At 48.4% G+C, this 14,058-nt stretch overlaps 5 protein-coding genes across 5 annotated transcripts; 2 read left to right on the top strand and 3 right to left on the bottom strand.

Moving 5' to 3' along the window:
* Positions 1 to 1,962: 1,962 nt before the first annotated feature.
* On the top strand, positions 1,963 to 3,035 carry FPRO_12844 (uncharacterized protein; the record flags this gene model as incomplete). Its single annotated transcript, XM_031223405.1, has 2 exons — positions 1,963 to 2,756; positions 2,807 to 3,035. The coding sequence occupies 2 exons, from the start codon at positions 1,963 to 1,965 to the stop codon at positions 3,033 to 3,035; spliced, it is 1,023 nt and encodes a 340-aa protein (XP_031088767.1).
* Positions 3,036 to 3,494: 459 nt separating this feature from the next.
* FPRO_12845 (uncharacterized protein) lies at positions 3,495 to 5,228 on the bottom strand (the record flags this gene model as incomplete). The annotated part of the gene is made up of 3 exons (XM_031223406.1): positions 3,495 to 4,232; positions 4,283 to 4,466; positions 4,513 to 5,228. 3 exons carry the CDS (start codon positions 5,226 to 5,228, stop codon positions 3,495 to 3,497), a joined length of 1,638 nt encoding a protein of 545 aa, XP_031088768.1.
* Positions 5,229 to 8,355: 3,127 nt separating this feature from the next.
* Positions 8,356 to 9,087, bottom strand: FPRO_12846 (uncharacterized protein; the record flags this gene model as incomplete). The annotated part of the gene is made up of 1 exon (XM_031223407.1): positions 8,356 to 9,087. One exon carries the CDS (start codon positions 9,085 to 9,087, stop codon positions 8,356 to 8,358), a length of 732 nt encoding a protein of 243 aa, XP_031088769.1.
* Positions 9,088 to 9,284: 197 nt separating this feature from the next.
* On the bottom strand, positions 9,285 to 10,793 carry FPRO_12847 (putative BAS1-transcription factor; the record flags this gene model as incomplete). The annotated part of the gene is made up of 3 exons (XM_031223408.1): positions 9,285 to 10,333; positions 10,381 to 10,504; positions 10,614 to 10,793. 3 exons carry the CDS (start codon positions 10,791 to 10,793, stop codon positions 9,285 to 9,287), a joined length of 1,353 nt encoding a protein of 450 aa, XP_031088770.1.
* Positions 10,794 to 12,134: 1,341 nt separating this feature from the next.
* On the top strand, positions 12,135 to 14,043 carry FPRO_12848 (uncharacterized protein; the record flags this gene model as incomplete). Its single annotated transcript, XM_031223409.1, has 5 exons — positions 12,135 to 12,825; positions 12,879 to 13,299; positions 13,349 to 13,691; positions 13,742 to 13,946; positions 14,009 to 14,043. 5 exons carry the CDS (start codon positions 12,135 to 12,137, stop codon positions 14,041 to 14,043), a joined length of 1,695 nt encoding a protein of 564 aa, XP_031088771.1.
* Between the last annotated feature and the right edge of the window lie 15 nt (positions 14,044 to 14,058).

Below are 14,058 nucleotides of genomic sequence, written 5' to 3' on the forward strand. Positions count from 1 at the left end.
CTAGATTGGACCAGGGTCTGTCGTCTCGGCCGTTACTTACCCGAGCAAGAGCCAAATCAGCATCGTCTGCTACTCGTCGATCTCCCAACCATAGCTCAGTCCGAACAGATACCTCTGATGATGAATTCCGTCTCAGTGATGTGTATGAACGATTTCGAACCAAATTTTGCCAATCTAGAAAGGCATTAGCAAGGCTATTTAGTGGAATAGATCCAGACTCTAAAAGGAGGAGGCTATTTTATCGGGCAAGTCGTAGCGCCTTCGCTTTCATATACCAGGTCCCCAGATTGGCAGTAAGTCCAGGCGACGTGGTTCGAGCTACGACACTGCTTGAACTCATCATGACTACATGCCCACCTCAGCCTCCAGCAAGCCAGGTCAGATTGAGCTCATCCCAACAAAACATGCGCTTGAACAGCGGTTCAAGCTTGCGAGAAAGATCACATCAGCTGCCATGAATGTGCATGTAATGCAGTAGCTGCACAAATCTATCAAAGCACCTAACATTGTAATATTTGCAGAGAACGATTCGTGTCCAGCGAATACAGAACAATTCTCTAAATTCCTTGGTGAGTCTGTTCTGTGTGGCTTTGAGACATGGCGCGACGACAGGGGAGCAGGCGGTGGGTCAGGGGCTACGGCATCTACCGAGACCCCAAGCGTCAAGGCATCCATACCCCATGAACCACGACCTTTACAGTCTTGGTGTCGTGCTATTGGAGCTCGGCCCATGCTGACCGTTGAGAGTTATGGGGTTATAAGCAACCCGAATAGTGTTAAGGGTAGTGCGATTTATGAAAGGAGTTGGCCCTATCAAGGTCGCCATGAATGACCGAGACCAAGTATCGTCATGCTGTGTCGTTTTGCTTGGTATCGATGGCTATGATCAGATTAGTATCTCGACAGCTGTAGAAGAGATGCTGGAGAACATTGAGGAGTTGGCTGGGTTTGCAATAATAGACAATTGGTTCTATAACCATCTCCTCTGCGAGGGGACATAATGTATTTTTTTTTAATTGTGTTTTTTATGTTTTATCCACGATTTGACCACCTTGCGTAATTGAAATAAGCCTCACTAATATGCATACGGAATGGTTGACTCATGATAAAAACCTATATTAAATGGCTTATTTATTGAGAGTTGATATTAGAGCAGAGGTAAATAGAGTCTATTCTGCCTAGAAGGAAAAAAACCTAATGTGTTATTTTTACCGAGACGCCAAGATCTATCTGACCGAGTGGCAGAAGTTGAGGGCATCATCAATCAATGTATTGCCATCTGATTTAAGCTTAAACCTCCGGTCCGTCTGGTTTGGACCGGAAATACGGGACAACATCAGAATGAAACCTCCGATCTCTTACATGTGGATACCCATGGCCTCAGACGATGTGTACGTAATCTTATGCCTGCATCTCGCCGCGAGAAATGCGAGGAAAACGAGAAATGCGAGCTGCTGAAAGGTGACGGGCCAATCGGGTTTTTCGGGGAATGCGAGGTTATCAAGTAATCTACGCGTCGTTAGCCCGTGCTGACGATGCCAAGATTTACGCGTTTAGAACGAGATTGACCTCGACCGATGTCTTTTTTTTTGTTGTTGGAAACCTTTGGCTTTAAGGCTTACTTAGAGTTAAGATACAATCTGTATTGATAAGCCATGTGATCTTGTCTAAAGAGTATTGTCTTGGTATGAAGAGAGACTCACAAATCGAAGGATCAAACGCCAAGCCATGGATTTGCACCTCGCTTATTCTCATGTCTTGGCTGTCCAACTGCGCCCTGTAATCAAATCCACAATTCCATTCCTCCCCGTAAATATCTGCGGAATATTCTCCATGGGCTGCCCCACGGAGGACGTGCTCCAGAAAATCACCATGCTTTTATATCCGACTCGCCCTCCAAGATAACAAAAACAAAGTGGTTCCTTTAAACTTCTTCCCCGGATCGAGGGTGAAAACGTCAAAATGTCCTACAATGGTACAAACTATCCTCCGCCCACTTACGAAACATGTAAAGATGGAATTTCCGAACGATGTCCTGCTGAGTTGTCACTTTACGGCGACACTTTTACACTAGGCGCCTGTGTTTTCTTTGTCGTGGCGCACGCACTGGCGCTTATACCCCAACTGTACTTCGGTATCAAAGCACGAACTTGGTCATACACGCTATGGCTTGCGATCGGGACGATATTTGAACTTATCGGCTACAGCGGTCGTATCGTCATGAGTTCAAATCCCTGGGTCTACAACGCCTTCGTCATTCAACTCGTTCTTCTCATCCTCGGGCCGACACTAGTCGCCGCTGCTATCTCCATCACTTTCAAACATCTTGTGTTATGGTACGGTCGAGAATACAGTTTCATTAAGCCTGTTCTATATCCCTGGGTTTTTGTTGGCACGGATTTCTTCTCTATCGTTATCCAGGCTGCTGGCGGCGGTGTTTCTTCAGCTGCCACTAACGGAGACAACAATGACCAGGGCATGCTTGATGTTGGTTCTGGTCTTCTTGTTGCTGGTGTTGTCTTCCAGATGGCAAACATGATCTTCTGTGGTGGCCTGATGATGATCTATATCTGGAGAAGACATAAGGCTATCAAGAATGGTGCTGCTGTCAGGGCTGGTGATGAGACTGCTACGGAGAGTGAATCGTCTAGCAACGGAAACGTCAAGGTCATCAGAGCAAGTGACAAGAAGACGAAGATCTTTGTCTACGCGCTGACCGTCGCTTACATCGCCATTATCATCCGTTGCATCTACCGGTAAGCCCTCCTCGGATCTGACCTTGACTTTTCGTACTAATATTGTCTAGTATCCCTGAAATGCAGATGGGCTGGGGCAGCACTCTCATGCAAAACGAGACAACATTCCTTATCCTTGACGGAGCCATGATTCTCATTGCCGTGTGGACTTTGACCATCTTCCATCCATACTTCTTCTTTCCATTCCTGGGCAAGAAGCATAAGAAGGAGATGGATGCTGAGAAGTCTCGAGCAGAGGGCCCAGATGCTCTTGTGATGGAGGAGAACGCTCAACGATAAGTTATGAAGTGGAAATTGCCAATTAGTTAGTATTTTGCGAGCACATGTATCTTCGATGGAATTTTTATGTAGGATGGGATAGATGGCATACCTTAGCGCGGGATAGAATTTCTTTAGGATGGATATAGAGTTTACCGTGTATAAAGATTGAACTGCAACTCTGATAGGCTTCATGACTACTTGTCTTTCATATGGCGTTACATTGATATAATAAGCCAACCATACTCCAGTGGATAGAGCACATCACCATTGGCCACATAAGTTGGATATGGTAACAAAGGGAATATATTAAGTTTAGATATCAGGACTACTTAGCAGCTAAGCTGTCCTCTCCACGCCCTATCTCCGCTTTAGCTCCCAGGCCGCTAAGCAGATGGCGCCTACAACCCAACAATATCTCAACATCTTATGACATGAGAGCCCCACCGGAACCAAGTGCAGCGGCAGGAATCCCTGGCATCAGTAGTTGGTGAGATCGATCTTAACCTTGTTATCGAAAGCCCACTGCTTGTACTTCTCAACCTCAGCCAAAGCCTTGGCAGCCTCCTCCTCTGATTTGGCGGCCTCAGTATCAGCACGAGCCTTGGCATCACGGATCTCCTTGTCCTTGGCCGCGTGACTCTTGGCAGTCTCCTGTAGGTCCTTGATCCTTTGTTGAGCGCGGGCGAGCTCATCCTGAAGGTCCTTAACGGAGCCCTCGAGGTCACGCTTCTGGCCCTCGAGGGTGATGTTAGCCTGGGCGAGCTTCTCGTTCTCGGTGGTTTTGACTGTGATCTCAGCGCGGAGCTGGGCGAGGGTAGTCTCAAGAGTGATGATGATCTTCTGGAGGTTGCTGATAGTGGCGCCCTGCTCAGCGATCTGAGCATCCTTTTGGGCGATCTCAGCCTGGAACTTGGAGCACTGCTCTTGAGAGGCCTTGAGCTCAGCGCGAGTCTTCTCAAGGAGCTTGAGAGCCTCGGCGTCCTTGAGCTTGTCGTCAGAGATGACCTTGTTGAGTCTGGCGATCTCATTCTGGTAACCTTCACTGTCCTTGAGGGCCTTGTCGAGAGCCTCCTGGAGCTTCTGAGCCTTGGCGATGGCGGCGTCACGGTCAGTAGTGAGTTCACCCTTGGTCTTGTTGATGTTCTCGATCTCAATCTTGAGAGCCTTGATCTGCTCAAGGGAGAAGTGGTAATCGGCATCGAGGGCGGCGAAGCGCTAAGAAATATGAGCCTGCGTCGGAAGATGGAGAAAAGAGTCAAACGTACATCTTGAGCATACTTGGCTAGGTAACCGCACTGGTCAACGTATGCAGCAGTGTGTGCGAGAGTCTCAAGAAGGTCCTTGGGGAATGGGAGAGGACACACGAGGCGAGGGAGAGAAGCCTGGGGCTGGGGGAGATAGTGATCGCACTCGCTCTTGGTGGGAGCAGGGAAAGGAGGGTTAAAGTCACTGTTGCAAGTTAGCAAAGCTACCATACGCCGAGTGGCCAACTTACTGAGAGTGGGTTGAACGCTCAATGATGGCAGAGCGGATCATGTCACCAACATCCTCGCTATGGGCACCTTCTGTTACCCAAACATCAAGCTGATCCTTCTTACCGTCCCAAGTGCACTTGATATCATAGTAAGACTTGTACGAGAACTTGACAGTATCAGTTCCAAGCCCAGTGACATTCTTCTGGGTCTCAGCACGGAATGACGGCTCCTTCGTCTTGCCGTTGGAAGCCTTGGTCCACTGCCAAGTCGAGATGATAGGCTTGCCCTCACCAAAGCCATCAGGAACAATGAAGATGGCATGCTCATCCCGCGCAAAGCTCATCCACTTGAACTTTCCAGTCCAAATGCGAGTCGTGCCAGTGAGCTCCTTGTCAGACTTCCACTCACGCTTGAGGGGCATGGGGTCGCTGACACCGCCCTGGGGGTTTCTCATGACGATGCTGATGTTCTCATACCCGCCCTTTGTGGTGACGGTGAAGTTGTACCATGAGCCCTTGAGGACAAAGGTCACATCAGTAGCACTGGTCTGTGTGACCGAGTCGACGCTGATGGTCTGGAAGACGTTTCCGTTCTTGACGCCTTTGGCGTCGACTGTCCACTTCCAGAAGAGATAGACGCTGTCGCCGACGCGGACTGGGCCGTTGGGGAGGATGACGACGAAGGTCTCGTCCTTGGCGTACGTCCACCAGTTCATCTTTCCTTGGTAGACAAACATTTTGAATAGATGTTATTGGGTTGAAAGGCTATTGTGTTGTGTGGTGAAGTGAGTGAGTGATGAAGTGAAGGAGAAGTATCGTCTCGAGGTGCAGGTTGATCTTTTTATACATCTTCTCACTCTCTTCCATCTCATACCACATGCTTCTATTCTCTCCTTATTCTCATGTACAAGACACCACATTGCTGATCGTGAACATACTCTTCTATTGGAATGCACGCTCAAAGTATGTTGCAAGCTGATATCCCCTCCCTAGCCAATTGTCGTCACATACAGCGACCATTTTCTGCATGATTTTGCTAGTTTCGAGTTACGGCTTAGCAAGCGGTCAATGCTGCAGGTTAAACCCCTCATTGGCAAGACATGGTCGGTGTAATAGGAGAAGATTTGCACCTGGGCTGCAGCTGAGTTGAACCCTTGTTTATGACAGCGTTAGCTCAGTGGTCAGCTACGCCACAGAAATGCTTCTCAGAGATGGTTGTCTCTATGTTCCTCCAGTAGCAGCAGTTAACAGCCAGTCATACATTTCAAAAAGGAAGCATGTCTGAGTGAGATTCTGATACAGCTCAGGGAAACTGTTATCTCGAAGGACCGATCGTATTCGGGAGGTCAATCGGTCTGCATGTTTTATCCCCCCTCGCGCCAGCCCGTGTCTCGGAGTTTCGTCACGACAAGCTATGTTAGTTAGCCCTTACGGATCGCTGCGGGCCGAAGCGTTCCATAGTTAGGGCCAACTGTTTATGATTGCGCTCCTCAGCGTCAACAAACACGGAACAGCTACACTAAATGCGCCGCCTACAATTGCACTGCAATCGCGTGCTGCAGATGGACCGAAACGGTAATATAGGCTGGCTGAGGGTCTCGATGAGGCCTACAAGCGGGGACATCTGCCGGACAGGCCGCGTCGTTACCGGGGGGTGGCTGTCGTGGCTTGCAGGACCGCTCATTATAGGTCAATTCCAAGACGGAAACTGGATTGTCATTGACTTGAAGACACAAATTGCGGAGTATATATCTTACCGAAAATGATGGGGTAGACACGGGCTGAGCCATGTAATATTATGGTCGCAGATCATCATTCCATATCTACCTCCACAATCAAATATTCTCTTCTAACTTCAACTATTGAACTTTGCAACATCTATGAGCCGTGCTACACTCACCGTTACTGGCTATTATCCACTCACAGCATGAAATATTCGCATGTGCCTCCTATCTTCTCCTCAAGAGCGGTCTGCAACTCTACGAAAACAGAGTATCATCAACCTTGATCGACGCACAGCTAAGACAAAGAGACCCTTGATCGAGGTCGTAATCTCATCTGGAACCTACAGCATCCACTGGGGGGATATTCCTTGATGAGTAATTCATAGGAATGTGCCACTGGAACTTGCAGAATGATATCGAATGGCACTGAAAGCCAGCAGATCTTGATTCAGATCTCGCTTATCCTTGTGGAGAGGGTATATACCCATTCAGAGCCGACTGCAGCTTAGCCCGGTCATAATTCATGTAGATGTCGCAGATGGGATCTGTCCACGTCCCTCTACGAATAGTACAGCCTTCAGTTCAAACTTTACGATACTTTGTTCTCTCTCACTAGACAAACTTTGTTGATCCTCTATGAACTGGATATCGACACAATACAATTGCGAGCCATTCGAACTCTCAAGTATTTAACCCTTTAACGGGATACATACTCAGCAAAGCGGTGAGCCAGGTCTTTGTTTCAAAACGCCGCATGCTTACATCACTTACCGCTCGGCAGAGAGAAATGGAGGCGAGGACCGGGGAGACAAAGCAAAGGCCGAAACAAGGCAGCACGTCTCACCAGTTGGCTCCGCTTGATGCAAGATTAACTTTTCTTGGCTACTCTTGTTTCAGGGTCTTCTTTTCGCTCCCCGGTAAGAGGGAACTTTTCGGTCAATGAGAAAGGGGAAAGTGGTAGAAGCGATACGCTCACCACTACAGCCAATTCGAAAAAAGAACTTTCCATTCTCTTCACGATCAGACGGTCACAAGACTGATTTTGTGTCATTTTGTTCATATGCGAACTATCATGTTGAAATAGATGAGATCTACCACTAATCAGTAGAAATCACTAACATCAGTATGGCTTCGACTTCAAAGCTCCCTCATACAAGTGTGATCCACTCCAACTCACGTCCCTGTTGAAGGGCTTCCCCATCCATGATCCCAGGAACAAACGCCTGCCCAACATAACCAAAAACTCCATCATCAAGTGGTCTTAGTATAAATGGCATATTTCCCCCAAGCAAAACACATAGAACATCTCCCGCCTGCATATCTACTCTCGCATGGCTAACCAACCCCGTTTCCGTATGACAGGTCTGATATTGTGAAACAGAGAGTTGAGATCTGGGATCCCAAAGGGAATTAATCATTGCCTCGAAACCAGCTCTCGTGCGAGGCTTACTGTAATCTCGAGGCTTGTTGGAGAAAACAATGAAGATATCACGCATGAGTTCGCACCATCCGCCTTCCTCGTATGATCCTTGGCAGCAGATGCGAGGATCTCGATCATGATGCCAGGCAGTGAGAACATCGTCCTTTGTATCGAGGTTATAAATCGGCCCGTCGACTTTCGTGATCTTATCAATGACAATGCCTCGCAGCTCAAGTCTCGAAACGATAAGTGAAAACCTACTAGTTGGCCCGTCCCTACCCCCAGCTTGGTACCAATTATACATGTAAAGCCACCCAAACTCTTGGTCCAAGTTCTCGTAGGTCTCCGGAAAAGACGATCCATAGTCGGAACACCAAGAAGGCAAAGTCGCTGAGCGTGTTTCAGCATGCTCCGCAATGCGAATTAAAGGTCCAAGATTATTTGACTCTTAAATAAGCGAACGCACAACGTATTTGAACGCCATCTCATGAGGGATAGTATAGTCAGCCAAGGCCTTGCTCCCTAGGCTCAAGTATGCATATACGCAATCTCTCCGATCAGATGCATGGCGAAACCTAAACATTTCCAAAGCCATCCTCACCAAGATATTTCTATCGGACTCTTCCTGTAGAAGGCGAAACCCTTCGATACAGTCCCAGAACTTGTAGAGAACGTCGTGACAATCAGGATTTGTGATGCAGCATCCCTTCCGATCATGACTTACGGACGTGAGATGCGCACGCTTGACTTCCGATAGCCGTAGTTGCATTGCTCCGCAGGACAGAGTTGCTTTCTTCGGGAGAACCGCTTCTTCACAGTCCAGGCTCGCTGCCACCACGAAAGATCCAGCAGAGCAGAGAGGGCATCTGCTTCTTCTCTTGCCATCGACTGTGCATGCTCTTGAGAGTTCCAGTGATGGTCTTCAGCCAGTGATCTGATCAATTTGAATGCCGTTGCAACAGTCTGTTGTGAAACTGAGTTCGTGCCGGTGTCGCTGGTGCTGGAGAATTCCCCAAGCCACAATATCCCTTCTATGGTGGATGAGTAAATGTTTCTCATCAATCTGACTTGATGGGTCCTTTCAGTCGTATCCGCTTGGTTGATACAAAGCGCATCTGCCCAAATATGCCTCGTTCGGTCAACGAATCGCAACCTCCGGAGTGCATTATACAGATTTTCGGTGACTGTAGCTTGTTGACCATCAACTTCTATGATGTGACATATATGCGGATCACCCCAAGAGTAGGATAACGCCTCATAACTCGGGCTATCGTCAAGAGATGCGGTATGGAGGGTGCAGCGAACAGGCTCACCACGCTGACCTGGCAAAATGTGCAGTATCCGTATCTGGCGTTTCGCGAGGTCGAGAGGTCGGTATGTTGGGGCACAGAACAGCGGTATCTTACGGGGGACAATATCGAGCGCTGCTTCGTTGTTAGTGTCGGCCTGCATCTTGCTTGGCGACACAGAGCAACGCAAAGACATGACAGAAAGTGGCTGGCAGAATGGAAGTCGGTGTCGATTTGGGGTAGGGTTATCTGCATAACATTGTACCCCGGTCATTGTGTCTTATCCGGGTGATTGGGCGGCTTATCCAGGCCAACGTGCTAACGTGACTTGGCGAAGTGGGATCTGTTAGGCTGAGCGCATCACCCTGGGTTTTGAGACCCGTTCTCGTTTTGTAAATGTGCTTGCATCGCCTCGGCTTCGGATTGCTGCTCCAGCTGCCGCCATTGATCTCCATTGCCTGGGTAGTGATGATAATGATGAAAATGATGATGGACGTGGTGATGATGATGGTGGTGAATGGTTTGCTGCGTTGATGCTGGCACTCCTGGTACTGCTGGTACTTGAAACTGTTCAGTGAATGACCGGGGCAATGAGTTCGATGAGTCTGCTGGTCCTGGGGCTGTCCAGTTCTTCGGTGTTGGAGGGTTGCCAGTCATTCCTAGCCACATATTCTGATCCGTGGGAGAAGTTCCAGGTGGCAGCATTGTACCCAGTGATGACCAAGTAGAGGGCGATGGCATGAAAGATGCATTCGGAGCATTTTGATGTTGCTGCGCTTGGGGCGGTTTCGGAGGCTGAGGCCATGGTTTGGGGTCGCTTTGTGTCTGGGTCGCGATACTCGAAGAAAGATCAGGAACAGGTGCAGTATTTTCTGAGGCAGCACCTGGGGCAGATACGTCGTTCGGCGTTTCTGTTTCATCACTTGGGTCGGATTCTCTCAATGGCGATGGGGAAGGGCCTGTAAAGGTGTCGAAAAAGGCTGAGTCGAGAAAGCTCGATCCCATTTGGTCATGACCCATATCGGCATCCATTGGAAAGTGCATCAAGTCAGTCGTCGCTCCATGGTTTGTCTCAATACCGAGATTTGGATTATGAGCCGCCGGTGAAATCCCATTATCGAATGGGGACATCTGAGACGAGGATGACGGGGTAGTGCCTTGAGATCTGCTCTGTCGGTTATGTGACAGTCGTGAGAGCGTGCGCCATCGATTACGACAGGTGAGGGGAGGTCTTCCAGGTATCCGTGATGAGATGGCGACCCATCGATGGCCCAACGCTGCTACACCTTGACGTAAAAGGTTATCTTCCTCGGCAGTCCAGTCGCTAAGACGGTTTTTGGCAGATGGGTTCAAGATATCATTATATCTCTTGGAACATTGGTCATCCTTTCGCCCAGGAATGAGAAGCGCTAGCGTGCGTTAGACTATATGGTAATTGCAGAAGTGGCGGGTTTACCAATTTCATTCCAAAGCGGTCCAAGTCGAGCGTAAGCTGAGAGGAGGATCTCATCCTCTTGAGATGTCCACCGACCTTTACGCAAAGAGGGATCCAATGAGTGAAGCCATCTTTTTCGGCAGTCCTAACAGGCAGTCAGTCCCCGTCTTGTCTCATCTCGTCTCATTTAGCAGTGAGTGTGCATCATGCAGGGTAATGATCGCGTTGGGGCGCGTGCGGAGATAGCGACTCACCTTGGCCGTCCGGCCCTCCAGGCCAGATGCTATGTCCTTCCACCTACCCTCAGATCCCCTACTAGCACCAAAGTGCCCAACAAGAGTCCTCAGAGTCGCATCCTCGGCTGCTGTCCAGGGTCGTCGATGCTTAGGTGTATTGGCGGGGGGAGACTGTGGAGAGGTCTCTTGACCTGACATGGAGCTGCGCGCGACAATGGATGATCGGAAATGAGAATACGCTCATACAATGTCATGCATCACGTTTCCATGGAGCCAGGCGGATCGTTGCGGATGTTATAGCTGAGAGTTGCAGATGTCGTTGTTGACGATTGAATGTTCAAGATTGGTCCGGCCGTTGAGGTTCCGTTTTTCCGTGGCTCATCGGAACCCGACAGCCGGGGAAGTGGGTGGTCAAGCCACACACCGCCACACTCAAGTCAGATAAAGGATGGAGGCCTACCCGATAGGAGGAAAAAGTAACCTCATTGAAAGACGTTACTAGATGTGATCTAGCATTGATGCATTGCCTGCATCCAATTCTTGGCAGTATATTGCTAAGACTCACACATAATAATCTAAATAACTTCAACGTTTTTGCCTTGGAGGTGCTGATGAAACATAAATTTTGTCGTCCCCAGTCAAATTTCCTTTGACCAGCTTTGATGACAGGCATGCGACTGGACTAACTGAAAGCGTCTGTTGGTCCAGAACCCTCAATTGACATTATGTCTGCTCTAGAGATATCATGGCTTCATAGCTTCCCTTCTGAGTGGAGACGCTCGCCTCGCAGTCATATCTTCTGTCAGTGGACTACGAGAAAAGGGATACACCAACTCAATGTCTCTCACCTCCTCAACTACCCTGTCCCTGAGTATATAGACTTCTGTCGTTCGTCATTAAATCTCCTGCTTGGGAGATTTCGAACCTAGAATTATGTCTGCCTTACACTGAAGACCCTAGGCCGGATCCGTCAATTTCTATGTCATTGAAGAGAAACAAACACTGGTGCCTCAGTACCGTTTGATCTCCGTCGAGTAATGCTTTGACATTAGCGGTTGTATTGAAGACTATCGATGAGAAATCCGGATCGGAGGCCACTAGATCAAATATGCGACTAGAGTTATCAAGAAGGGCCAAGGACATATTGCATTGCAAGGTTTTTATGTAGAATAGGTTTCACGATGTTGTAGGGATAAGCGGCTTGGCATCGAAACTCAATAAGTCCATATAGCGTGTAAATGCAAGTGACGTGGTGCAGGATCCGACTTCGCCCCGCGTCAGCATTTGATAGACATCAGATCACCAATCTGGAGAGAATAATGATATCGAATCCTTAACAGTAACAGTGGATCGTATGTCTAATCCATTAAGTCAAAATAGCACGGAGCGACCATATCGAGCCCAAGATCATCATCAGGGCGCAAATATCTTCCTTCGTCTGCGGATAACTCCAAGCCTTATGCAATACCATCTTCGGAACTGTGGATTACAGGAAGAAACCTCACCTAAGTTTCGAAAAGCCTGAAAACTGAATTGATCATGGAAACGCCGGTTCCTACGCCGCCATTCTTTGGTCGAGCAGGCCATAACGAGATCTTTGAAGAAGCCAAGAACTGCCTTTCACAACTTGACTCATCCGACCTTGACTCCCAGGAGGCATGCACGCCGTGCTCACATTCAAACAAGCCAATAAGATTCCAAGAACTCCCACCGTCGATAAAACAGTCATGTCTTGCACTTCTTGGCTGCGTCTTTGGTCCTTCCTACGAACATATGATTTCACAAGGCACAAAGAATGAGAATAGATTATGGTCCAACCTAACTGTTCCAGCTGTCATCAACTCCTTGGAAGCAACATTCGGGACGAAGCTAGACCGGCGGAAGCTCAATCTTGAGCTCATCGCGCAACAAATCTGCAATAACACGGCACAGCCATTTCAAGACATTGATACCAGTTCACAAGAGTGGGTAAATCAGCTTTGTGGACCGAATCTGCGATGGGAGTCAATAGGGCTGCTCTGGAGTGTTTTGAGACGGATATCAGGGTCCTTTGACCCGATTGAGAAGAACCAGTTCCATGTCTTGGAGAGCGGAACGGCGAACAAGCCGGTTTTGGCGTTCTTGAGGCACAGCATCAACTTGGCTCGACACTTTACGCTGGCCAATGTCATCATATTGGATCTTCTGTTCCAGAAGGCGATCATGGAATCAATGATTGTGGGGGATGCCAGTAAGTTGTGACTTTATTGCCGCTCCCAGCCAACCACTTACAGAATGCGACAGGTCTTATTTGTTGGAGCTCGTTTGCGGATGCCGTTTCCGTGATGACTTATCTTGGAGTCCACGCCGAGAATCTCACTGGACCTTACAGACCATCACTGAGTTCGGAACACAAACGACGTCTTTTCGGTCGAGTTTATAATCTTGACAAAGCTATTGTTGCTTTTACGGGACGACCTCCACTGCTTAATCCGCGCTTCTGCTCCACACCACCACCACTGGATTTGAGTGATGAGGACCTTCTTGCTGGAGGGGCTGCGCTTGAGAGAGCCGTGTCTGAGCTTGATAGTCGTGGCTGGAACTTAAGAGGCGGTGTTTATCCTTCGAGTATCTGTCGAGCTGGTTACTTGATGGCTCAGATATTGAACGAAATTATTGATATTAGTCTTGCTTCTGGCGCCAATGCGACTGTTGAGACTATCAGGTATTCAATATCCGTCCAAGCAATAAAAAATGCTTGCTAATCCCTCAAGAAATCTGAAGCAATGGCAGTTAAATATCTTTGCCGAACTTCCCAGGTGTCTTGTTTATGATCCCGATGACCCTACCGATCTTCCTCTTCCCAAAGCAGAGATACGGTCGTACGACAAAGACCTTTCTGACCCTCCAGTCGAGGCAAACGTTGTATCCTTGAAAATATTCATCCGACTCACACATCTGCAGAACATGTTCTTGCTCGAAAGGCTACTCCTTCAATATGGGTGTCCAGATGAAGGAGATGTTCTTTTAGTTTCATATGAGATGATAACGCTTACTCTGATGTTCTGGATGCACAAGGATCGATTCCGTGATATTCGACGAGATATGGAGTGGCTGGTAAGTTGTTTGTCCTACTCCCTTTTGGAACGCTCTGACACTTTATGTAGCTCATGGCCTTTGCAGTGCCAGGCGGTGGCATTCTCTGCCTTGAACTACTCAGTCCAACTTTTCAAGGCAAACATCCCAAGGACAGTCGCCTAAGCCGATCAAGCATTGTTCAGCAGCTCAGTCTGCTTGTTGGTTTCTTGGACTGGGTTCACCCATCAGCACCAAACGGTGATCTTTGTGCGAGCTGTAAGACTGTTATACAGCGTGTGTTGGATTATCATCTCAATAATATGGATCCGATGAGTGACGTTGGGTCATTGGACCAGTTCAGTTCTGGTTTAACGGGGAGGCTGAACTTTAGATTTGAGTTGTTAAA

The sequence above is a fragment of the Fusarium proliferatum genome (genome assembly GCF_900067095.1).
Source record: "Fusarium proliferatum ET1 genome assembly, contig: FPRO_scaffold013, whole genome shotgun sequence".
NCBI lineage: Eukaryota > Fungi > Ascomycota > Sordariomycetes > Hypocreales > Nectriaceae > Fusarium > Fusarium proliferatum.